Source organism: Bombus fervidus, chromosome 8, assembly GCF_041682495.2.
Source record: "Bombus fervidus isolate BK054 chromosome 8, iyBomFerv1, whole genome shotgun sequence".
Lineage (NCBI taxonomy): Eukaryota > Metazoa > Arthropoda > Insecta > Hymenoptera > Apidae > Bombus > Bombus fervidus.
The window spans coordinates 7,047,727-7,075,144 of NC_091524.1; the positions used below are offsets into that span (position 1 = coordinate 7,047,727).

The 27,418-nt window shown below is 35.5% G+C and overlaps 1 protein-coding gene across 3 annotated transcripts in view; it reads left to right on the forward strand.

Annotated features, from left to right (window-relative positions):
- The window catches only part of LOC139989618 (uncharacterized), a 378,461-nt gene extending 360,286 nt beyond the window's left edge, over nt 1-18,175 (forward strand). The window contains exons 5-9 of one of the 3 annotated variants that reach the window (XM_072008073.1): nt 155-5,152; nt 5,766-6,173; nt 7,509-7,656; nt 10,950-11,196; nt 13,828-18,175. In XM_072008073.1, the coding sequence (XP_071864174.1) occupies nt 155-5,152; nt 5,766-6,173; nt 7,509-7,656; nt 10,950-11,196; nt 13,828-14,059 (6,033 nt within the window). In that variant the 3' untranslated portion in view covers nt 14,060-18,175. The remainder of the gene's footprint in view (nt 1-154; nt 5,153-5,765; nt 6,174-7,508; nt 7,657-10,949; nt 11,197-13,827) is intronic. The other 2 variants (XM_072008074.1, XM_072008075.1) reach the window with 2 other exon arrangements.
- Nucleotides 18,176-27,418: the final 9,243 nt, after the last annotated feature.

Genomic DNA, 27,418 nt, shown 5'->3' on the forward strand with positions numbered 1-27,418 from the left:
ATTACAGTCTGTTTATTGTAAATAATAAGTTTATATGTAATAGATAAATCTTTATAGATAAATAGATTAGTAGGTAAATTTTATTATTTTGTAATTATATCGAATATTCTGTATATGGTATAATGTTTACACGTGGATGTTTTTCGTATTCCAGGTGTGGCCTATTGCGATCCCCAATTTGCAAGTTCAGCAGAGTAATCAGCAGATATGTCATCAAACATTAAATTCACCTTCTCAAACACAAGATATAAATGGCTGTGTAACGAGAAATCCTCAGCAAAGGTTAGGTCAGCACAATATGTCGGGGATGTTAATGGGTAATTCCCTGATCATGAATCAGCAGGGCGCCAATTTTAACAATATGACTCAGCAGCAACAACAGTTGTTGCAACAGCAACATCAACAGCTTATATTGCAACAACAACAGCAGCAGCAGCAACAGCAGCAGCAGCTTATGCAACAACATATATCTCAACAACAACAGCAGCAACAGCAGCAGCAACAGTTACTGCCTCATCATCAGCAAATGCAACATATGCAAATTTTACAGCAACACGAACAACAGCAACATCAAAACACGGTCGTGAATCAGTTAACGCAACAGCAAGCTCCTCACTATCTTAATCAATTAAATCAGCAGCCGTTACACATAATGCAGCAACAGGACCATTTGAACCAGCAGCAGCAACAACAGCAACAGCAATTGCACATGCAACAAATGCAGAAGCATAAGATGCAACAGCAGCAACAACAACAACAGCATTTGACTCAAGAAGTTGATCAACAATCAGGAAACTACAACCCTCAACATTCGTCAGAAAATTATGTGCATCACATGCAATCCTCACAAGTAACAGCCCAATCTACTCTTCATCCGCAGTTACACCAAATTCATCAACATCAGCTGCAGCAACAAACGCAACAGCATCAACCCAATCAACACGTAATGCAGGCACAACCAGCGGATCAATTTCAAATGCAAATACAACAACTCCAGCAGCAACAGCAGCATCAGCATCAACAACAAGTATCTCAGGTGTGCGTGCAACCGCAGTATTCTAATCAACAGTTGAATCATCATTCGTTAGACGTAATGCAACAACAAACAATTGGTCCCGTGATGAATACTGCTGATATGCAGAACAGACATAATCGTACTCCTTCCGTGACGGATGAAGATTTGAATGCGAAACAAATTCAACAGCAGCAGCAGCAGCAGCAGCAACAACAACAACAGCAGCAGCAGCAGCAGCAGCAGCAGCAGCAGCAGCAACAACAACAACTTCTGCTGCACAATCACGCTGTACAACGGCACCATGTCGTACAAAATGGGAATTTATCGAATAATTCTCACGAAAATATGCAACGAATGTACGCCCAGAATCAGGTTCAATATCCTGTGAGAAATTTCGATGCTTCGAAAGGAGCTATCGTAGATGTTAAACATCAGCAACAATACGCTTTATCTAATGTAGCGGGAAGGAGCCCGAATACCAATCATGCTGTTGAAACGCAGTCTGGAATGGGACCAAACGGGCAACCCGGTAACGTGCATTTCAATTCGAGAACGCCACCTTGGCAACAAAATCGGTCAGCTTCGGGTTCTCATCAGCCTTCTCTCGTCACAGTCCAGAACATCACATGTAACTCTTTCGATCGTGTTCCACCTCTACATCACCACATTCCACAAGCATCCACTTGGACCGATGAAGTTGCGCGCAAGAAGGCCAAACCCAGTAAAGTAATGGTGAAGAAACAGCGCCAGCATAGCGTTACAGATGTTCGAAACAATAGCCTTGATCAATCAGCTTCGAGTCCAATAGATGAATTCAACGAGAAAAATCAACAGAATAGTAATCAAATTGGTTCGACCGTCAATAGCAGCGGCCCGTCATTTTTGGAAGACCCCAGCGGTTACCTTGCGCAACAGACTGCTTTGTTGAATAGCACGATATCAAGGCAAACCGGTGTTAGTAGCTCTCAAGTGGGAATTGTCAATAATTCGAAAACACCGCAAACGAGTCATGGTTCGCATTTGCCTAATAACACTTATCTTCCACAACCAAAGCCTTCTTCCGGCGCCAGCCCCACGAGCACATCGACGTTTAATTCTGTGAAAAATCACGCAACCTCGCCCGTTGTTGTACACAGTAGCATGACTCCCACCTCGAGCAGTGGAGGAACAGATTCGGAGAATAGTCCTTGCCAAGGTTGTGTTACCAGTGCTGATACTCAATCTTATGTGCAGGATCAATATAAACAACAAATGCAACGTCAGTACCTGATGCATTCTGATCAACGCGAGGATCCTGTTACATCGTCCACGTTTGGAGAACAGTATCAGAACAATCAGCAGCAAGCTGATTCAAGACCGATCCAAGGTGGTACTGTGAGTACCAGTCATGGATCTCCGATTGGTACGAACAGTCCAGCGAATTCGGACACGCCAGCTTCGTCGACACCCGGAATATCGCAGCCGGCAACGCCTCAAAGTCTCATTTCGTCGCAACCGTCGACGCCGCATAGTTACTCGCAACCGCCAACACCTCATTCGCATTCTACGTCTGGTCAGGTGCCATCTCAACCTTTAACGCCTCAGGCTCAACAACCTTCACAGTCTTCGATGGGTAGTGTTGCGCCAGAGCAACGCGCGGAGACGCCTTGCTCTGCTACAACGAGTTCAAACGTAGTTCCTTCTAGTACGCCATCGTCGCAATCATCCACCTCCGGTTCAGACAGCATGACGTCTCAAATAACAAAAAGGCAAACCACGAGACAGTCGTCTTTGGATGGTTACCAGCCACACCCTCATACTGTGAATGCAGTTTCGAGAGTGCCGATGAATCACTTTGCTGGTACGTCATCGGTAATAACCACAATGGCAAGCGGCCATACGGTTAGCAGTAATACCATCACATCTGTGCTAGCTGGAAGAGCGAATACCGCTACGGTTTCGATAAATACACCTTCTGGAATACCAAATCCCGCTATACCAGATATACTCTCGAATAAATCACAGCATCCAGCGTCTTCGACAACCTTAACGAATGTACCAACCACTGTTGTTACTACGACGTCCTCTCTTCCGAATAGTCAATCGTCGATAGCGATAAGTGTGTCGAAATCGCCATTGGAGATGGTTCAAAGCGTCGTTAGTAGTATACAAGTACCTCAGGCCAGTACCAATTCACCAGTACAACCTCAAAGTCAGCAACAGCAGCAACAACCAACCCAACAGCATCCTCAGTCCAATGTTCAAGTTCATAATGTTCTTACGTCAGGCGGAATATTAAAACATCCTGCTGGATCGACTTTACCTCCTGGTCATATATTAGTGTCTAATGGTGGTCAACTTATAATGGCTAGCACGGGTTCAGGAATCAACGGTGTAATGGCACCACCTCCTCCAAAAATCATTTCCAACTCTAATTCGATGCCACCATTGTCAGTATCACCTATGGTCACCAGTGTGACAGGAGCTGTCAGCCAGGTTATTCCTGCCGTGGGCGTAGCTCAGCAAGTTATTGGACAGCCCACGGTGCTCGTCAACACTATTCAGACTCCTGTACTTATACAACCTAGTGTCATGACGATGGACAGTATAGGTCAGAACGTTCAAATACCGCATCTAACTGTCGCGACTGGAAACGTGATACAAAATGCTCAGTCAATTCTAGATGCGAATCAGGACGTTACGAGAAACGTCAGTGCGAATCAAGGAATGGTAAATCGGCAACCGGCGTTGCTATCACCCGAATCAGCAATGAGCAAAAAGAAAGCGTACAAAAAACGAAAGACGAATCCGCAGACAGTGGCCTCGATGTTGCATATCGCTTCGTCCCAACAGAATGCTGGCATGCTGATGCAGTCGCAGTCCAACTTTGCGCAGCAGAACTTCCAGACTCAGAGCATAGGCGGTCCGATGCTGCAGGCGTTGACAATTGTTCCTGGCAAGGGTGGAGCACCAGCTCAATTGGTAATGAATGGTCAGGCCGGTGCAACATCGGCTCAGTTCAATGCTCAACAAATTATCACGAATCCTCAACCAGCTCAGCAAATAAATCTTCTGCAACCAGTGAATTTATTAAACGGAGCTGCTGGTATGGTGCAAAATTTCCCTACTATTCAACAATTCATCGTTCCTGGTATAGGAAGTATGGTTATGTCTGCTGATGGAACGGCGACCTTGCTGCAAGACACAGGAAACATCGGTATGCAGTTGCAGATACAGAACGTGAACGGTCAGAACGTGTTAACTCCGGTACAAAGCCACAGTGGAATATTCAATCCGAGTCAAAGCATTTTAGCAGCTGGTCCTGCTGGAATGGTCATTCGAGCACCGCAAGCAACCGGCGGAAAAATTATTCAACAGCATAGTCCTGGCGCACAATTCCTCTCACCAAACAGTGGCCAATTCTTAGTAAATGGAACAACGTCGTTTGGGAATCAACTGAGTCCGATAGTAGCAAATGTCAGTCCGAACCAGCAAGTGACTTTTAATGCCTCGCAAGTTCGACCGACAAACATGCAGGGTCAGCAAGAATTCATACAGATGAACGGGCAGACGTTGATGGTACCTTGTGGGACGGCGCAGAATATCGCTGTTTCATCGGCCCCTAATCAGCAGAACACAACATTCGTTCAGCAAAATACTACGATCGTGCAGCAACAAACGACCATGGTATCTAACAATCAGATACCTAATTTTCAAGCTGCAGCTTCTAATGGAACCACCGTCGATCCTTCGTTAAACATTGATCATAATCAATCGTATATTTTGAGTTCTGGAATGATTCAAGGAAAGGCGCCCACTTCCCCAAAAAGTAGCGTGAATTCACCGTCTTCGGAGCAGAACGTTGAACAGCAGCAATACGTTCTTGCCAGTAGCAGTACGACTGTTGTTGAAAAAACAGCTCAACAAAGCGATCAACACAGTCCTCTGATGGCAAGACATTCTGTTTCGACTCAGACAGCTGGTAATCAAGCGAATATGGCTCAATCGGCTATGATGAGACAAGGATCGCCGCCGGATACCACCACGCACAGTCCAGGGAATAGTCAAAGATCGAATAGTCCTGCCGTGGACACTACAACGCATGGAGCAGCTTCACCTGCACCGCCAATTACAGCTAGACATCACTCGTCGTCTACGGTAATATTGCATTATTCAATACAATAAAAACAATAAAACCATAGAAGAAAAACATAGTAGGTAATTTAGAAATTAATTTTCTGAAATATGTCAATTGTCATAATATTAAATATATCTCTGGATGTTTACAGAATATCATAGATTTATTTATTTAATATACATATAATTAAAATATTTTTCAGTAGAATTAAGTATTTTAAAACTCTATGGGGTTAAATAAGTGATGTGAACAGACGTAGATTGAAAAGAAGTAAACGTTGTGAATATATAATTTATATTTATTGCATTTATATGATTAAGCCTGGCATACCTGCTCCTTTATATTTAATTCAAGTTAAATTATATATAATTTCAGACTAATTATGTTTTTCTATTTTTTTTTTAAGTTTAAGAGAAATATGAAAGAACCGTTAATATATATAATTAATATATGTGTTTTTTTATTTTAATTTTGTATTAAAACAAAATCTACTTGTACCAAAAAAATATTTCTGAGTATATTCAAAGCGTTTTTCTTTATTGAAATGAAAACAAGACTGTGATATATAATATTGCCTTGCTTGTATTTGTATCTCATCTAATATACTGAACGCGTTAAAATATTAATTTCCAGCCAATGGTTCATTGCGTATCAAGTAGCGAACCAGATTCAGGCGACGTACCAGTGGCTTCGGAAGATTGGAGAATTCAAGGTATCACCACGAAAGAAATCACGCTTAGTCAGCCAGGTCTCCATGGAAAGACATATGTGGAGTCGACGGTGACTACTGGGATCCAGGTTGGTACCCATGTAGAGCAGGTCAACCGTCATCTAACTCTAACAGACATGCACCAGCCAGCCGATACGACACACCCTGAAAACACATACGCTGACTCACAGGAGCATATGGACACTTCATCACCAAATCATTCCATATATTCAGACACAATGGACCAGAATCCTGTCGAAGATCACCTAAGCGTCACTAAAGAAATGACGGACGTCTCTTATACAGAGGTTGACGTCAATACGTTGCCGGTTGTAGGTCATGGTCACTATCAGCCGATCCTCTATCATAGTCAGCATTATGTTCCCAATACGAACGTTTATCGACAGCAAGCTTTAGTGCCAGATCATGCGCATTACACTATGTTACCTCAAACAAAATTCGATCCAAAATCTTGCGTCGAAACCGATCAAATTGAGTCACAAGTTTCACAACATTTTCCGGAGCAAGATGACATAGATCAAAATTCGGAAGAAAAGCCTTTGGAGAATCAGAACATCGGTATTCCTTATTGTTCACAAGGCGAGAATTATCAGAAATTTGTAAATATCGGTATCGCTGCATCAGCAGGGCTTTACCCACATTTGTATAACTATAGGTCTGATCCTAATAGCATTGCTGTCGTGAACTATTCGCCCAGTAAGCAGGCCTATATGAATCCATACATTTACAATCAATTCGTATATGCGCAAGAAGCTGACGACGGTGAGGAGACTGACTCATCGTCGGAGGACTGAGCATCTTTCTTTCGTACGGGTCGATTAATTAATTTTGTACATTTTCAATTACATAACCAGTGGCATTCCCTATTTGCAAGGGCATAATACACATTTCAATCGAGTACTATTAAGTTTGTAATTAGTTTGTATTTAACGTTATTAATTTTTACGCGTAGATAATTCGTGGGCCGGACGATGTTCAGCTCGCTTTTTTTTAGCATTATTATTTAAAGCATACATTGCAATAATGTAACTTGTATGATTAATCGTGTGTTAACGAATTGCTAAGAAAAAAAAAAAAAAGATACATGATTCTTTATAATGGCAAACAGAGAAAAAATAAATTTTTGCTAAAAAGTATTATTTTTGCTAAAAATTATCTGACATACATTATTCCTAAACGTTCAAAATAAAAGAGAAATACCTTGCAATGAGCATGCGTAATCAGAGTTTGGATTTTGTTATCTTGGTATCATTTCTCGTTTGCATGCCTCGAAGAATGAAATTTGAACGTGCCATATTAATTCGGCCATTGATAGCGTAGAAAACGTAAGTTTTCTATAATAGTAGCTCTTCGAACGCTCATCGCGTTAATATTTTATTATACATTTTTGTACATTACTTAGTTGAGTTAAAAATTGTTCTCTGTTCAAGTAGTTTGGTTTGTTTGTTTATTTTCTTTGTTTTATACAACTTCATTCTGTTCACTTATGTTTTTCACGCTCGGTCGAAAGAATGATGAGAATCTTGCTGGAGAAATCGAAGGGTTTATCGAAACGAAACGAGCGATTTGGCAGACGTTAGATTGAAATGATATTAGCATGTGACTTGGTAGGCTTGTGCCTGAGTTGATCCAGTTGTATTTGACAGATCTATACGTCAGAGACGTTGAAGCAAGCCGAAGGTGTGGTGAGCACAGTGAGGTGCGAGGGCAGGGAACATGCCCTCGGCCGCGGAATCAAGCGAAAGCTGGACTCCATCCATTCCATGCATTCTACCCTGCATGAAGACCAAGATGGTCAGTATTGTATGGTATTTTTAGATATTAATCGTATATTAGTTATATAAGTAGCTCGGATATTAGAATCGAGCCACATTTTGATAATCAACTTTGATAATTGTTGACGTGAAAACTGTGTTACTATTGTAAAACACATTAATTCTATCGAGAAAGCTCCGAACGATCTTTCAAATAAATTATTCTATAATTAGTAAATTTGGTTGTTAAAGATTGATTTTTTTTACATCCTGTATATTTTGTATAGAATCGAAGAACGATTGTATAGAATTGTCTTATTATGAAAGTTATCTTATCAAAGTGGTATCTGACAGTAGTCTTACATTGATAAGGAATGTAATTTTATGCATGGTATAACTTTAGAAATATTATGAAATAATTTATACGTAACGAGAAGATTTCACGTTGTTTGTCGATGATTGTTATAGAATGATTGTTAGTATTAAGAATCCTTCTAACTCTAACATTTTCATTAGTCCTCGATTGGTACCGTTGGTCCATAGGTGACAATTTGGAGTACGTTTAGTTATTACAGTAGTCACTAAATTGTGTTCTATATTTTAGAATGAAATTCCAGATTTAGTAAATATAAGTATAATAATTACTAAAATAAAGTTCTAAAATAAAAATGAAGTACTATAAAACTGAGCAATTTATTGTAAAATATTGTGGGTTACCTGTGATTCAATGGTACTAATTAAGGGTCAATATTTTAGTTAGACATACATCTGCTACACTCTAACGTTCCTTCATGCTACCTCGTATTTTGTACAAAGCATGTTCCGTTATGTACATAATTACGTTAGTTTACGATTGTTTGTGTGCTTGCTCAGTATTTGTTTTCGTTCGCTGCATGCATAGTGGCATGATCAATTATTGCTTGCTGCATTGTATACGCTTTGGTAACGCTTTTTAAGCAATGTCCAAGATTTACTCATCTCCAAAGTTAATACGAATAATCAAAAGAGAAAAATATTTCCACGCCTGATTTTATTTTCGAGATTTATCGTCCATTTAATCAGTTTCTATAAGATGTTAGTAAAATTTATTTTTAGAAAAGGAGTATATATTTTCTTTTCGATAAGAGATATTATTTTTCGTTTTTAAAAATTTTCTTACATGTTACCTTACAAAGATCATAATATTCTTTATTTACAAAATAAAGAATTCGAAGAAAATGTAAAATATTCCTTTTCAAACGATAACTTTTTCTTGGCAAAATTTTTCTTCGATGTACCATTGGACTGTATTATTGTTCAACCAGAAAGAGAAAAGAAAATAAAAATTCGTTGCAATATTTCACAAGAATTCGAAGCAGGTAAGTGGTGTCAATACTAAACATTTTTGTTCGTTAAAAGATCCCAGGAGAGGAGACTCGATGCTTTGCTATAAAGATGTAACGGCGGTGACGTTGAATTAATAAATTGTAAATAATTTTCATAAGGATTTATTCCATACACATTCCTACTTTTTTTTGTACTAATTGGCTGTCAGGTTTGTTAATATTCATTGTCCACGTAATTGTCACATATCACTGAAGGGGCCAAGGGGCTTCAGTCATACGTTCATTTTCGGCGCGGGTGTGGCTCACCGGTCTTATTTGTTGCGGTCATTTTCTTGTACATAATCATCCTCACGTGTCTCGTGTCGCATGTGCATAATATTTTGGGGAGAGAATTGTTGTTTTCGCCCTGGCCGCGCCTGTGAACTTGGGACGTGCGTGCGCAAAAATTTGTCACGTAAATCCGCGGCTTTATCACGTTCGTAATTCGCCGTTCCAAACGAGAGTTTGGAATTTACGATTCGACCGATTCACCGTTTGAACCTGCGGAAATAACAAAAAATTATTGTCCAATGAATTTTATGGATCTGTTATTTTACGATCGAGTCACTACGGTAGAGTTATATGTATTCACAATTCAAGTCACGGACGAAAGCGTACGGAAGAGTATGATATCGAGTAACGCGGAACGTCTACAAAAAGAAAGCGTACAGGTTGCATTCCTCAGAGCAGGACTTATTCTTTAATTGTCGAATCGGAAATAGAAGAGATCGATGGACGAAGTCATTGCATGTGCTCGAACCATCTGATACCTTATTTTGCCACTGATCTCGCCTACCACCGTTTGTATGAAGCTACTAATCATTTTTTAACGAGCACACGCGCGAGCAAGGAGCACATTTCAAAATAAACAACCCTACAAATACAGACGTAGTGGTATCAGTTAGGATGTTTCAGAGTAATTCATCCCATTCGTAAGGCACGCACAAAGAGCATACTCATTTCGCTGTTATGCGTCATGCACTTATCGATCAAAATTAACACACAATCTTAACTAGACGAAAGCTCGCGGGATCGTGCTGCGAAATTAAATCGATACTTAAGTGGTGGATATTTATGCGTTTATGAGAAGAGTTGCAAAAAATGTACCGAATGCATGTTGTATGAAGAAACATATAAAATATACAACTTAATGTACGTAATGGTTATATTTAGTAGGTGAAACAAATTTCTGTTTTGGTTTTATTTTTTATATACGAATTGGCATAAACATTCGCAGTTTGTTATTATTATTAATTACCACATTTTAAGAAGCAGAATATTCGTGAAACGCGTAACACAAAAATTTTATACCAGTTACGTTAATTCGAATTTAATCGGTCATTCGAATTAATATATAATATTCAACTTGCTATAATTTGGAATATTACATATTATTCATACGTTTACAATTTTTCATTTTTATTTCACGTATTTCTCGCTGCATTTCTTATATGCAAAAAGTTATGTCGCTTTTATCAAGCTATATATTTTACAATCGTTATACATAAAACTATATATGAAAAGAGCTATTTCTTCTACAGCTATAATCTTCTACAATTCCTTTTCTCACAGGTGAATGAAATTCCACCTGTAGAGGGTTGAAATCGTAATATTTTAAATAAATTCCAGAACAGAATTCAAAATGTATTTATCGGTACCATACCAATAATATTGTTTATCGTTACTACTTCAATGATCGCTAGATTACGAGAGTAGATTACGCTAGATTACTCTTCGAAGCTCAATGAAAAATCTCACGATCCCCCGATGCTCGTTCTGCTTTCCCGGATACAAGTCTAGTTTCACCATCTGTTCACCGCGCTAGATCGAAATACATATCACCGTCTGGTGGCTAAGAGAGGTAGCGTGAAATAGAGCGAGAGTGAAAAGAGAAATGCGTGCAGCGAGAAAAAGAGAACAATAGAGAAACCGAAAGAAAAACACCGTGAATTGTTTCAAAACCCTTTAGTAACGGAGGCAAAGTCGGAGGAGAAGAGCCAGAGGAAACTGGAAGTGGGTGAGCTAGTATGGGGCGCCGCAAGAGGAAGTCCGGCCTGGCCGGGCAAGGTCGAGTCTTTGGGCCCACCGGGCACCATGACTGTCTGGGTCCGTTGGTACGGGGGCGGGGGCGGTCGGAGCCAGGTCGAGGTCAAGGCTCTCAAGTCCCTCTCCGAAGGCCTCGAGGCGCACCACCGTGCGCGAAAAAAGTTTAGGAAGTGAGTCGCACCACCTCGTTCGGGGATCAACTTATCAGAAACGGGTTATCGAGCCCTCTTAGGGACGATGGGTACCGCGGGGATGAACGATCACCATTTACGAAACTATTAACGGTATACGACGCGTTTCCCAAGGTTTCATTTGATTTACAAGTTTTGCTGGTTTATCGTGTGTCTCTTTCTACGAGTTGTGAGTTTCAATGTATATTTGTTGTCGCATGATCTCTTTTAGATATCCTTCAATGTTATATTATTATCCTAGATTTGATCTTGATATTTTTGTTTTTAGAAGAGTTTTATATTATGTTTCTGGATTTTATATTTAATGAGACGTATGGACGTATCGGTGATCATTTTTCAAATAGATCTGTGTCTTATTTATTTTTTTTTTTTTTTTTAATAATGTCCTTCGTTTGTAAAGGATGTGGTTAAATTGTTTAACGTCCATTTTTCTAATTTGCATTTTTGATTTGAGACAATACGAATAAATTTGGTAAAATCGCTACAAAAATATGCACTTATTAATATCCAGTATAGGAACGATTTACGATATAAAATTTCAACTTGGAACAGAAATACATAGAAAAACGGTATAAAATATATACCTTGTAAAAGATCATTTTCTTTCTATTTTTCTATTTATTTCATTTCTATCCGTTGCGCTGGAGGAATTAAAGTTTTGATAAAAATCCACAGATTTAAAAAATTTAACAATCTGGATGAGACGACACTGATTGAAGGATTAACGAAAATAATAAATAACTTTTTGTACAGTTCAGATTTTCCTATCACTGGAATATTATGAGAAGCATTATTTTTAAAACCACAATATATTTGTCGCACAATTGAACTCTTTACAACTGAAAATAAATAACGCGATTCTGTTTCGTATTTTGTTATCGTTTATCCTATCATACCCGAGATAAATAAAAAGCATATCAAATTAAGATTGATAAGTGTTTTACATAGTTGATCCATACGTGTATCTAATTACTAACAATATACAATATTCCTTATACTATTTTATACGTATGATTGCATTTATAACATAATCTATAAATGGATCAACCTTGTCAAGCATTTATTAACAAACCAACAGCCAATATTATCGAATCTCTGTTTAATATAAGAAAACCTGTGCGTAGCTGCGATTGTTAATTTCACGACACTCGTTTAACAGTAGAAGGCTTTTAAGGTAGCCCTTTTAGAAGATCCCTATTGGAAAACGCTTTTACTCTGTCTCTTTGATCGCAGTTGCGCGTTTTTTAGACGTATTTTAGTCTACACTCTGCAAACACATATGCAATTTTATTTATATCGCTTAGTATTGCTGTTTAAATATAACTTCTGTATTCTTTGTTTAGTAGTAAATTCTTCGTAGTCTCGTATATCATTTACAAAAAAGGTTTATTGTCACGGTTACACGGCAGATAACGAATATCGGTAAAATTTTATGAAATTCTTTTCGATGTGGATGCAGTCTGTGATGCGTGTAAAATATCGGATAAAAAAAATGGACGTGACAGATTTACGGTTGAGAATCTTTTAATAATAACGCCATTCGCCGTTCCAAATCCGCTTATGGAGGATTCGACAGCCGGATATTTAAATTTGTTTGATTGAATCGAAACTCTTATCGACAGTTGGAAAAAGCAATTATATGTTCGATAAAAATTTTTTTTTGTTTCGCTTTGCCGATTAATTGGACTGGAGGAACAATAGCTGAAATAAAAGGCGTAAATTCTAGTAAACTTTAAAGCATCCAAATTTTAATCATCGTATATCCAAACAGCAATTAATTCCTCCATGGATCAATTATCTTTTTTTTTTTTACTTAAGAAAGAAAATGAAAAGATGTTCAGAAACTTAAAGCAGAACTAAGACTGTTTGAAGACACGAATGATTAACGTATTAAGGGCCAACGTTGCATTAACGCGACATTTAATTTACAGTCTCTTTTAAGTCACTTTAATCAGTTACTTTTTTTCCGTGACATTGTGATTAGTAAGAGAATTTTAAAGATGTGGTTAATGTTTTGTCACTCTTTCTTCTTGCATTTAAATCCTATATTTGTAAGTATACTTAAAAAAAAATTGAAATATTCGTAACATTATTGAAGTTTCATATAATGTCAGTCAATTTTTAAACAAATGACTAAAGTTTATTATCCAGTGACTCTATGATAAAATGATAAATATTTCTTTTAGTTATTAATTTTCCCTCAATTTATACATTTTCTTCTCAATCGTATATTCTTGTTAAGATATCCGTAGTGTAAATTACTTCATTTACATCTTTCGATATTGTTGCATCTGCGTAACTTGAATATATCGTCCGATTGCTTGGTTCTTAATAAGTTAATGTTCGAGAACTACCAAAATTTTCCTATAAAAAGTAAACAGAGAATTTTCAACAACTCGTAAGGAGTCTTTCATCCGTTTCCTTGATCAATTGATGATTGTTTCGATTCATTTAACCAATGCCCGACCAGCAAAGTAGTGTCGTAGCTGCGTAGCGCATTCTAGACGTATCGCGGCTTTGCTGTTGCTCACCAAAACCGTATCCGGACGCACTGAACGTTCCTTTCGACTAACCCCACGATTTTCTCGTTTGCCCCGTTTCTTTTTCTAGAAGTCGTAAATTGAACATGCAACTGGAGAACGCTATACAAGAAGCAATGGCGGAATTGGACAAAGTCACGGAGTCAAGTAAGGATCAGAAGATCACCGGCAGGTCCTGTAAAGTAACCGGAAGCAGGGGACCGGAAAACGGCGGCGCTTCGAAGCAAGAGGGGAAAAGATCTTCGAAGAAGTCTATCGGATCTTTGAATGCTGTTACAGCAGAGCAGAAAGAGTGTAGGTGATCCGTGTCGATTGATTCTCAAACGACTCAACTTAGATTACGATGATGCGACGGTGAGATCAGTTCTGTACGAAGAAAAATCGAAGAGGCTGTCGAAGCGTTTGTTATTAAGAGATTTCGGCACTCGACTTGTTCTACGTTGTTTTCTAAATTTCCGGCAGACGATTTACTGTTTTCGCTGACAATGTATGGAAGTTTCGTGTTGTATTCGATAGGACTAATATCGGAGACGTTTTTAATCGAGTACGTCGACAAGTCAAAATTTTATGAAGATGCGCTACTTTATAATTCTTATCGAACACGGTTGATTTTATCGAATACAATTCTCGGAGCTTCAGATTTTCCTAAAGCTTTACGAGAAATAGATTTCGAATTTTTCATTCGATATATTCAATATTGTCTTCTGTATTGCGATCATATCTTTGTGTAAAATTGAACGATATCGAGCTAATTGTATTATAGAACTATGTAAAATCATGAATGCGGTTATTTTACATTATCTGGGATCTTCTAAGTAAGTGTGATACGGATTCAAATTCTTGTAATGGTTGATATGTAATATAACGGATAGAAGAAGTCGCAATGCAGAAGTAAAGATTGTTGAATAAGAAGATCGTAGAATAAGCGAAATTAATTGTTGTACATACATTTTTCTTCTATTGGAGTAAATAAGAATTGTTCAATTCTAGAAATTACAGAATGGTAAATAAGTATAATTCTTTAAAAAACAAAAAAAACAAAAAAAAAAAAAAAAAAAAAAAATGGAGAAATCAATATCGTGGTCCAGTTTGTTGAAAGCAACAAAATGTCGAATCCATAATATTCGAAAATTCTTACGGTTGCCCTGATAGAATCAAAAGTAGATAAAAGTAGATACGAATAATTTGTTTGACGTTTTTCTTGTGGCACACAAGCACGTTTATTTTTCTTGTATATAAATATCGATGATACCAGGAATGAAAGTTTTAGAGATGCTGATGAATTTTGTCGTTCAATACATATGTTAATAGAGGAACAGGAAGCAGAAAAGTCAATCGAATGTGATCGAAGCGACTGAACGTAGAAATAATGAAAAATATTATGTAATCGAATTACAAAAGATTTTTATCGATCGAAAGTCGGTCGAGATATATCTCGACGTGATATAGGATAGTTTGTCGTTATTTCTCCGCAATAATTTGCTGCTAGCGAGCGTAATTCTAGCAAACACCATTTTCCTATTAAGCATTGCTGTTCCAAAGTTGAATTCTTTACGAACTGTCGATCACTCGCTAATTCAAGAAGCAAATTGTTGCCGAACATCGTGTAAATCGTAACAGTAGAATCTGTTAGATCTTTAATTTGTTAAGAATATTTTAAAAAATTTACAGGACATATTACCGAAACGAAATTGTTGAATTATCTATGCGCATCAAAGCACGTACACGTAAATATTTTTCTTTAACACCAGAATTAGCAGGAAAATGGGCGAAAATTGTAAAAATGTAATAATCACGCAATTAGAAAGTCATTAGTGGAAAAAAAAAATATATTATGTATCTATGGCCGATCTGACATCGCGTGGAGCTGGCCTACAATATGTGTCTTCGTGTTACTTATATAGTTACATACAGATAGTACCATCATTGAGTGATACAGGAAAGTTTTATTTGAGAAACGAGGAAGTGGTGCGCGTTTACTTAGCTGGTGCATCAATTGTAAAAATACTGTGCAGACTATAGCCTTTCTTTCTTTTTTTTTCTTTTTTTTTTTTCTTTTTTTTTTTTTTTTTTAGTTGACACGTTTCTGTCGAACGTAGATTTAGTAAAGACGAATGTATTTTATTCACTGACTCGAGCTGTAACGAGATAGATATACTCTGCGAGTTCGCGTAAACGAACATAAGCGATTCTTGCAACTTTCGAACTAGAGACGTTGTTTCGAATGTTACATTAACATTCACAGACATATAGGATGTGTGATAAGGGGCATAAGAGGTATTTGTATCTCCAAGACTTACATAAAATACGTGTAATGTAACGAGTTAGAATGTACGATCAGGTGTTCGATTTTAGATTGACGAACACACTTTCACGCGTCACCTCGTTTTTCTTTTCCTGTTTTTAAAACCACGTGCGAGTGTGTTTACGCTTGCATTGAAGATATAGAAACGAGTATGTGTAGTTTTTAAATGATATTTTTGCGAAAGAGTCAACATCACAGTACCTATAGAAAAAAATCACCGTTTCCAATCAATCATTTTTTAAATGGCTATACGTAAGTATACAAGGAGTAATTGTTTTACCGGGACGTCATCGTGTTGCACTGTAATATCGAATAGTCTCGACACGTTGAAACTCTTTTTAAACTCAGCCGGCCACAGACAGTCGGTGTTTTTTGATCCGCGTAATAATTTTCTAACGATATATTCTTTAGATGGTAAAGTAACGTATCGATGCCATGGTTCGATATTCTATGAACGAAAAGCTAAATGAATCAAGTGTACATAAGAAACAAACGATCGAATTAATTAAAAACTCGAGGTCTCTGCGAAGTGTCATCATTTGATTTTAATCAGACACACGCTGAATTTCCACTTTTAACGAAACGGGTCTTTCGAGTAACCTAAAGTAAATTTTAGTTAAAAAAAAAAGCAAGAAATTAAAAAGAAAAAAAAAGAACACAATGAAAGAGGAGTAGAACGCCGAAAAAAAATTAAAAAGTCATTGCGAGAACACTTTTCCATTTTCACATTATTTCTAAGTGCGTGTCTAACACGTATTTTGTTTTAACGTTTCCTTTTGTCTTCTTTTTTTAATCTCAATCGTACGATAGCGTGTAATTCATCTTTATTTTTATATGGTCGCGAAAATCCAAAACTATACCGCGTTATTCAGCGCACAATTTAACTCCGAGTCGCGAGAAATGTTCCTTTGAAAGCATGTACGCATAAATATGTACAAAACCATACAGAGCGAATCTTTAAAAGTTAGTAGGATATACGAGTATTAAATGGATATTTTATTTGATCGAGTGTCTGGTCAAGGAGCCATTGTCCATGAAAAAAGATTTCGAGCCAGGAAAACCTTACGACATTAATACGTTGCTTATCAATCTGAGATGAGTAAAACAATTTTTCAACTTCTCAATATGTCAATAAAGCGACAAATGATTTTTTCATCTGTGAAATCTTTACGTCGATCCATTTTTTATTTTTACTATGCAAATTGTGAAAAGTTCGACTAAATTGCTAAGAATTATGCTTTCAGGAATTCGGTTTCGAACAACTTGATAAGCAATGTGTTAAAAGAAAGACATTCAATAGATCTAAACACACGACAGACAGACAATAAAGAAAATGCAAGTATCAAAAGAGAAAGAGGGTTGCGCGAATTTTTTTGATGACTCGTCACTTCGACTTTCGAAGAAGAACATTCTCAGTCGAATGAATTCCATAAACTGTCGATTATTCGTTGCTAATACTATGAACGTGTAAACAGAAATAGTTGGTATTTCTGGTGGAAAATTAAATAATTTGCAAAATTTCTATACCTCTTGCAAATTCTTGTAACAGTCATTTTTGTAACTGGTCTCAATGTTTTACTATGAAGGAAATTTAAAAGCCTTTCAAATATAATATTATTATGTAAAATATCCAAAATTTCTGAGGACCAATAATCATTTTCTAAATTGTTTAATTATAAATGTCACTTTTACAGTAAAAGGGAGAATGGTAATAAATTCATTAGATTTTTCACTGTTTGATCAAATCGCTTCAATTAATTCTGTAATACTATAAAAAGAACAACGATATATAAACATATTTATCTAAGTTACATATTGGAGAAAATAGCAGTTATAAGTAGCCGTGTAACAATGTAAATTATAATTTGTACCGAAATTCAAGGAATGTTCTGAGTTTTGAAACGTAACGTTAAAGTAAAATAAATTAACAAATTTAATTTCTCGAATAACAAACTTAAATGATAAAAATATTTTCTCTGATATGTGATATGAAACAATAACTTTCATAACACGAATTAAAACATTTGATACATAATATAAAGTTTTGTATGACTACGGTTAGAGAAGACGAACATAATAAATTTTCAAAGTTTGATCAAGCAGTTTACGGAGAGAGAGCGAGAGAGCGAGAGAGAGAGAGAGAGAGAGAGAGCGAGAAAGCGAGAGAGAGAGAGAGAGAAGTTAGTTTTATCTTATGCAAATAGTTGACAAAAAATTGAGTTAGTCGAATGAGACTAACTAAGATTCTAAACACAAGGACCACTAATGTTTATGCTGCTCGAAACTACGAGTTGAACAGTGTACGAATTTTTAAGGAACAGTTTTCTTCTATTATCTATTCTAGCAACGAATAATCGTTGTGACTCGAACGACAGAGAACACCGCGTTTTTCGCTTACGAAGTCTCGTCGTTCATATTTACTTCATCGATCCTAATTGGTTGTTCACGCGCCTCTAATTAACGACGGTACATCAAATAAAATCAAAAGCTCGCGGCAAGACTTCATGTCGTCGGGCCTTTCCTCGCAAGCACGTTCATATTCAAAAGTCTCGTTTTCATCGACGACTAACAACGAGACGATTAGCAAAACGCAGCAACAAAGAGACACTTAGAGCCTCAGGAAGACCAAGATGATGCATTATCTCAGATTTGTAGATTCTTCGTTTTTTTTTTTTTTTTTTTACCAGTGGCGAAAGACATATCACCGGCCGCGGATGACGATTTTCGATGACGATTGATATAGCTTTCTCTGAAATAGGGAAATAAATGGAAAGCAAAATAAAATGGGATAATAATGAGAAACACGGGTGTCGAAAAGACTTTACGGGGAGCGTGCGATAGGAAACGCGCAAACGGCTGGCATCGCTATTACACAACATGGGACCGTTTAAACATAAGACACTTATAATTTTATTGTTCGATTCCTTCGCCCAGTCGGTAGCCGTGGGGCGGAATGTAATTTTGTCTTGCGGCTCCTTGCTAATTTCGTAACATCGATCCAGAGGTCGAGTCAACACGAGGGGGAGGTTTTTTGTCCTTTCTTCGCAGCGTATTCACGCGCTAAGCGGGAGATTAATAAATTTATTAAAAAAACGAAAACGAAAAAAAAGGTAAAAAAAAAAAAACAGTAAAGACTTACCTCAGTAACGTAATGTACGCAAGAATCAAACATCTTTATGATCGAGAGTACGTATACACCGTAGAGCCGACGTCCTTTGTATATTTTCCGTATTGTACATAGTTATACATACGCCTTATCGGTAATTATCGCTGTACGATAACCGTCGAACTGCGCACTATTTAATATGTATTTATGCGAATCATTGGACAAAAGAAGCTGCGCCGATTTGGTCAGCAACGTGCTCGCAGAAAAAGCAACGTGGGTAGAAAAGAAGATACTTTTTAAGGAGAACCATGCTTCTATCAGTGCGAATATTTTTATTTATAAATGAATTTCGTTTTTAATCTCTTAAATCGAAGAATAAAACGAATCGCGATTTAATATTTTTAGATGATCAATTTTGTACATATACGTATGTTTATATGTTACTTTATGAAGTTTGATTAGTGTATCAATATCGTTAAGAAACGATTGAAGTGTGTAGCTCATAGCACTGTTTTTATATGTGTAATTTTTCATATTTGATTTTTTTTAGTTATTAGACGATACTCTTACTAATCATTATCCGGCCTGTCGGGTTTTCTAGTTGAGATATATATATATATATATATATCTTTGCGTTTTTGTCAAATTTTTTATATACTATTACTTTCTCTTATTTTTTTTATTTTTTTGTTTCTCAAAATGATTTTTGAATTTCTCTGAAATTTTTCAATGATAAAAGTCATGGTTAAGGAATGTTTGAAAATTCCAAACATCGTCAACCTGCGTTGCTTTTTCTCGATACGAATCAAACATAGAATCGATAAACATAGAGGATTGCGAGCACGATAATGTAAAAAAGAGGCCTACGTTAATCGATACTTTATATATCGTCTCTTTTTTTTTTTGCATTTCCTTTTCTTCTTGCGACGGTTGGACGGGTACGATCAAACAGTGACTAAAGATAGTTAACGCGTTTAGCCAAGCGGTACGACTAGTAATTGCGGGAAACAAATTTTTTGGAGAACTATATACCGATAGTTATCAAAGTGTGACTGAGGAGCACGAGTTTTTTTGGCAAATATTTATTACTATTATTATTTATCAAAAAATAAATAAAAAAATGAGGAGAATGTAGTTATATTTAATGGAGCGTTTCGTTCGCTTGTTATGTTTTGAGAGAGATCTAAAAAAAAAGAGGAGAATGGGGTGCAGGGCGACTTCTGTTTATTGTCGCGTAATGTATTGTAAGAGTGAAAGAGAAAGAGCAAAAAATTTGGGAAGAATGACAGGAAACGAGTGAGAGAGAAAAAAATGTGAGGAATAGAATGAAAACAAAGGTAAAACTAACAAAAAAAAGAAAAAAGAAAGAAAAAAGAAAACGATCGATAATGCAAATTTTGGGGAACGAAGATAGATTTAAGAAGCACCAAAATAAAAATGAAAAAACGAAAAACTGATTAAACTCCTTAGGAACAAACGATCCAACTGTAATCACGATTGCCGTGTAAAACAAATTTAGGAGACGGATGCACTTTTTGGTGTACAATATGACTATTGACGCAGATAATAGCTATACATATTACGATATCATTTCGTCAGTGGTATTACAATAAGAGATAATAATTTTATATTTACAAGATAGAAGATCGTTGAATCTAAATGAGTGTAATATACGTCTGTACTATGAAAAGAAGAAACACACGACACACGGAAAGCATATTACACATATGTATGTATACAGTATACTACCCTTCCACTTCATGGACACTCCCTTTTTGCAATCCCATTCCCATCCTCCGCGTTCCCAAAATTCCGTGCTAGGACAAAAAACTAGGAAAGCTAGCTTATTTAATATATTTGGCATGATATTTATATATATATTATATATATATAAATACGACTATATATATAAATATATGAATATAAATACGGATATAAATATAAATATAAATATGATTATAAATATAAATATAAATGCAAATATAAATACAAAGTATAAATATATATATAAATATAAATAAATATATATATATATATACATGAGAGATAGAGCATAAAATAAAAAAAAATGGAATAGCCTCGGGTGGCAATATTTGCTTGTCCGAGGAAAAGTATGAAGCTATGTGATCCACTACTACTAGTAGCTTTTAGCTGTAAAGACTTATACTTTATTTTGTAAATTTTGTTTATACAATGTTTGATCGTTCACGCATAATACTATTGTATGTGAAAATAAGTTAATAAATCATTAACATGTGAAGTTATATAACTGTGAAATGTCTACTATTCTGCCTTTTCGTCATTACGTAATCACATAATGCATATAATTAATACTGAAACTTTTACAATTTTTAAACTGTTGTGTAATATTATTTGATGTTACATAATATATGAATAAGAGGTATAGTTGCATTTTCTTTTGTACGAAATAATTACAACGGATGATACATAATTCCTGTACGACATATTCTTGTCACATTTTTCAAATTCTTTTCATATTAATTTTAGTAAATGGTATGTATATGAGATACAGTAAATGTCGGTAAAAAAATTCTTTGCACCATTACATACGCCTCTTGAAATAGCACAATTTTGTTCTCTGCGAGAAGTTTTTCCATATGAAATAAATAAATAAAGCAATATAAATAAATCAAATATTTCGATATCCTGTTCCCGCGCGTCTTCTCCTGTTTACGCGCGTTTCCACCAGTTTCGATCATTCAGATAAGTGAACGAGATTTTATTGAAATCTTCTTGTTACTTCGATCGCTTATATTTTAAACTTTATCCGTTTACTGTGTGGAACTGATTCTTCTACGTTACATTTTAATCCGAATATAGATCGATTGCGATAAACTATATCCTTAATAAATGAAATCGTGTTCTTTAGAATACTCGTGATTCTACACTTTGCCGTCTCAGCTGCGCTGTAGTCTTTCTCCGTGCTGAATCGATAACATCGCATGCGATACGAAATTGATATGGGGGTTAACTGAGCTCCAAAACGTGGGATACGAGAAAGAATTAAATGTCATATCTATATAGCATTCTCATCTCCATAGTGGCAGCACTGACAACAGAAGTTGCATGCATGGAGGACAGTTTACGGAGATAGCACGTTGTAGGACGTATACGGACGGCAGCAAGAATTGGAATTGTAAACATGGTTTGTTTTGTAGCAGAAATGATATCAACGGTGAGTATTCATTAATACATTTTCTTTCTTTCGATTCAAATAGACTAAAGATTACCCCTATCACATATATTGTATTGATTCAACTAGAATTATGTGAAATTATAAATAATTTTGATATTATTCTTTTAAACGATACAGTGATTGACATAATATAATTGTTATGCTATAGGGAATTGACAGTGAGTCATGTATGAACGACATAGATTCAACTGTGAAAGATATAATGTACAATCATGCATATGAAGAATTATTTGCACTCGACGTTGGTCCAGAAAATCTATTTAAAAGGCAACAAGGTGCTGTAAAAAAATATACTTTTTGGATATGTTGAGAAAGCTTATATAAGCGAGTTCCAATGTAAAAATCAAAGAAGTGCATTTCTCAGTTATGATATGTAATATGATAAATAAAAACATATAGGAAATCTTAAAAGTAGTCATGCATTGCGATGCGACTATAGGTTTTCCTAAATGTATTTTATAGGGAATGAAACAAACTAAGGACTGACAAAAGGAAATGTCACAGAAATGATGATACTGCTTTAAAGGATTTTTGGATTCATTTAGTACATATGCGAATAAAAAACCAATTGTCGAACCAACTGAAGAGGAAGCTGCAGAATTAGAAGTAATATTATGCAAAAGAAGCAGAAAAGGAAATCCATTCAAGAGAGCACTGTATTACATACTACTATCTTGTGATAACTTTTAAATATGTATATCATTTTCCTATGCAGCATATTGAGCATATGAGCATATTGAGGTACATTTACCCCAATAGATGTTTCATATCAGAAGTACAAATTCATATTTGAGAGAGACATACAGAGGGTATTTCACAGATTAGGTGGTTCCTACATACTATGCATTTATTGCTTTTTAGTAGCATAAACCGTAATGGTGAAGGTATGTATGCATATTTAAATTGTTTTAATATATAATAAATTCAAATAATATGTATCATACCTTATTGTTTGCAGAATTTTATAAATGTCAGTTTTCATAGATAATAAATTACTTATATCTTTTACAGGGGGATATCCATTCGTGTAAAATAACATACCAGCAGTTCTACCTTATATATGTATATATATAGATAATAAAATTGTTACATTGTAAGAAGATATTTACGGGTAACGTGGCTTCTGCTTATGCGTGCAGTTTGGATGTTTCTCCTGACATGAGGTAGAAAAATTTTCACTAATTTTTATAAAGTTGCGTCTGATATAGCATAACTTAATTTCTTTAAACTAATTTTCTTTAGGTATGGGCTTGGAAAACAACAAAATCGTGTAAAAAATGAAAAGCACATGTTGGTGTTTGTACCAATATATTATACATCCTTGTGAAACTTAAAAAATAGTAACATCCGGATGGGACGGGCACGTAAAATGTTGAAATCAAGTATATACGAAAACTAAGTATTTAATCCACGGAGGTTTTAGTATTTCTTTGATGTAATACATATTGTATTTTTGTAACACATTAAATGCAAAAATAGGAGGGCAGATTTAAGCTTCTTTTTGAGAAAACATTATCTTTTTATAATCTTGTAAATTTGTATACGAAGAATTTAACAATAAAGTAATATTTTCATCAAAATCAGTATGTATTTAATTCAATCCATCTCTTATTAATATTTATATAAATTAGAAATAGATCGTATAAATTCATTACTAAATAAAATATAAAATATAAATTGAAATTAAATTGAAATGAAATATTGAATAATACGAGTAGGTAGATTTCATTTACCTGGTTTAAAATTCTATGCAATGTTAGAGCGTATTAACAGTATTGATTATTCCATGGGACAAAATTTGAAAACATATATTACGTACGATCACATAAATCTGTATTCATGTGTAAGCAATTTTTTAATCAGCGCTGATTCTCCTTTCATGCGATATGTAGTATCCAATATTTCATTTATAGCACACTGTAAAGTACACTTTGCGTGTAAGTACCTCTGAATTCTGAAGACGATGTGTTCGAAAAAATAAATATTTTCGAAGAAGTTTGTTAGTCGAAATATTTTTGCATAGAAGTCGGCATTTTTTATGCAAATTAACAGACTACAGGCAGGTTCACGGCTACGAAAGTTCGTTTGTAATTTTAATACCTTGTTCGGCGGAATCATTTAATTTGACACTGCATAAATAACGTCGCCGATGCTAAATGCAAACGCAGCTTTCGGAAGTTCGGCTCTTGAATTACCTTTCATTCCGCTTTTGCTCCTCTTGCACTTTGAATGAGGTTCAATGGTACGCTAGGGGCCGAGCAATCCCTGGCCAGTTAATCCAGAAAATTCCACTCGTTATAGTAAAAATCACAAGGATGTCTGCGATTGCGTCAAATCCCTTCGTTTTTCCGATATTTTCCATAATTTTATAATTTTTTATTACTTGTGTGTAAAGACTTCTTGTTTAAATAAAAATTTTTATAACAATAATAATTCCTAAGTATGCAACTAAAAATCGATATTATTATAAAATTGAATTTTATTTTTCATGTTTGCATAAGCTTTTCCTATAGGAGTTCGTAAAGAAACGTTACAATTTGTTCAAATTCTGAAACTTTCACGGTATATCATTTTTACATGATTACTCATCAAAAGTGTTATTGTACACTTTTCTATCGTTATTTTATTTCTCTTTCGTAACAATATTATTTTAATCGAGAAACATTATTTACTTAAAATTCTGAACTAATCCATATGAAATAAAGGAGAAATTATTTCCTAAAAAGTTTGATATTTAATCTAATATTGTGCTAAAATAAGTAGTCTCTGAGCGTTTATGAACACAATATAAATCCGTTGTACACTGCACCGAAACAGATTAAATGTTTTCGGGTCCTCGAGATTAAAAGTAATTTCTGCAAAAAGCTAATAAAATACCACACCAATTTTCGGAATAATTTCGACATGTTCTTAGCGTTCTTTTGGTTTTCGCGTGACAGTTCGTTTCCTTTTTACTATGGTTCTTCAAAATGAAAACTAAAACCGCGAACAATTAATTCGTAAAATTGTGCGGAAGTTGAATACACGGTCGTGATACACTGTTTCGTAAAAGTTTTGGATTCGAGAAAAGCTATTCACGCGCCAGTGAAAAGTAACACGTTGTTCTCCATAAAAACAAATTCATTGATATGGAAAACGTCGGCGAATTACATGAGAATTGTAAACAAACGTCATCAAATTTCAAAATGTCACGATCGATCCGTCAAGAAAACAAAGATTCGAAAACGCGCTCCGGAATAAAATTGTCGGGTAATTAATACGGAAAATTTTGTCGACGGTTGATACGATTGTGCATGTCACGTTTTCAAAGGGCTCGACTGTTTCAAAGCTTTCGACTTACGCAACGTCGACGTAATATATTTTCGAATAAAGCTCGGCTGCGCGTGCATCTGCGAGCGCAGACGTTCTACAAATACACACGGTGCTCCATCGAATCAAACGACGGAGAAAGCTAATTAAAGGTTCATATTTTTAAACGTCGATATTTCAACGAACTCGCTGGGAAGGGAGTGTTGAATTTCGACATGCATTTTATATGTACGTTTCGGAGAAAAATCTCAAATATTTTCATGGAAGCGATATCCTCAATAGAGCTGAAAAATTAGTTTATTATTATTCAGATCAGATAAATTTGAAGGAAGGTATGTAATTATTTTCATATCTATGTACATTTCTATAGAAAAATAGTTAAAAGTTAACTGCAAAGTAAAAACTTACAAAGTAAAAATGCATTTAAAAGACAATTATAAAATGTTATTGTCATAACGAAGAAGTAGTATTATGATATTATTTGTGCTAAATATAATGAAAAGAATCTGAAGAAATATAACAAATGTTTTGTCGTTTCTTTGAAAATTAAATTTATCACATTAAATTTATTATACAATATTAGGAAAGTTAATCAGGTTCGTATATGTTTTCCAAAATTGCATATAAGTAAAAGTATAATACAGTATTATAATCTTTTGCTATCATTGCATTGTATTAGTTATTAATTAATACCGACACAAAAATCATGTCATTTTGTCAAAATCTTATTCTGTCATAAAAATAAACAAATAAATAAAAACAAATCGCACACAACATAGGTAACATTTTTATTTTAGAAAACTAATGGTATGTAAAAAAATGGTATGAAATTCCTGAGATTGGATTTATTTGTAATTGCTAACGAAAAAAGAGAAATTCAATCGAAATGGTGCATAAGCACTTTTAGACGTTGCGTAAAGTAAACTCAACTTTTAGGGGCAGTTCGTCTTCGGGTTGCGGCAAACCGTTTCCTTATCCGTACTTTTAGCTTATGTTGCTTGAATGGACGAAACGATAGAGTAGACTGAGCAGCTCCCTGCTTTTGATTTGGAGAATTCCGCTTGAAAGCATTGAAATCGCAATCGAGCAGACATGAAAGAAAATACATTCTTTGACGTTTGCATACCGACAGTAAATTTAATATTCTTTCCTTTTAAGTCACTAAACACCGATTATAATTCGGTATTTAATAAAAACAGACAACTAATGAAAGCATCAAAGTTGCCAGATTAATTCTCAGATTTCAAATTGTAATTACAAAGCAAGAAACTGCAATCCCTTTTATAATCCCTTCCTCTTGCAAACAAACCTCTGCCCATACGGAATCTTTTTCAATTCAAAATTTGTAATCCTGTTGCACTCCTCGAATTTTTATGTCTCAACATCACTTTTGCTTCGATGATCAAAAGGACATTTAATATTAAAAAAAAAAAAAAATTGCGTACCAAACCATTCTCCTCGCATTTAAGAAGTTTGTTAACAATGAGAAAAATAAGTTTCCATCCAAAAACGAAGCACGATTAATAACGATAAGCTACAGACGGAATTTTTGCTAAAATACGAAAGAAAAATACAGCATCAGATGGTGCGGGTAATGAACCTCCTGTCGTATGGAGTGCACTCGATAAGCTGTTCACTGGCGGAAGCTGCGCCACGCTGGATCGCTTAACCGCTAGTCCGTCCGGCAGCGGATCATGCCGATATGATTACCGAATTATGCGAAG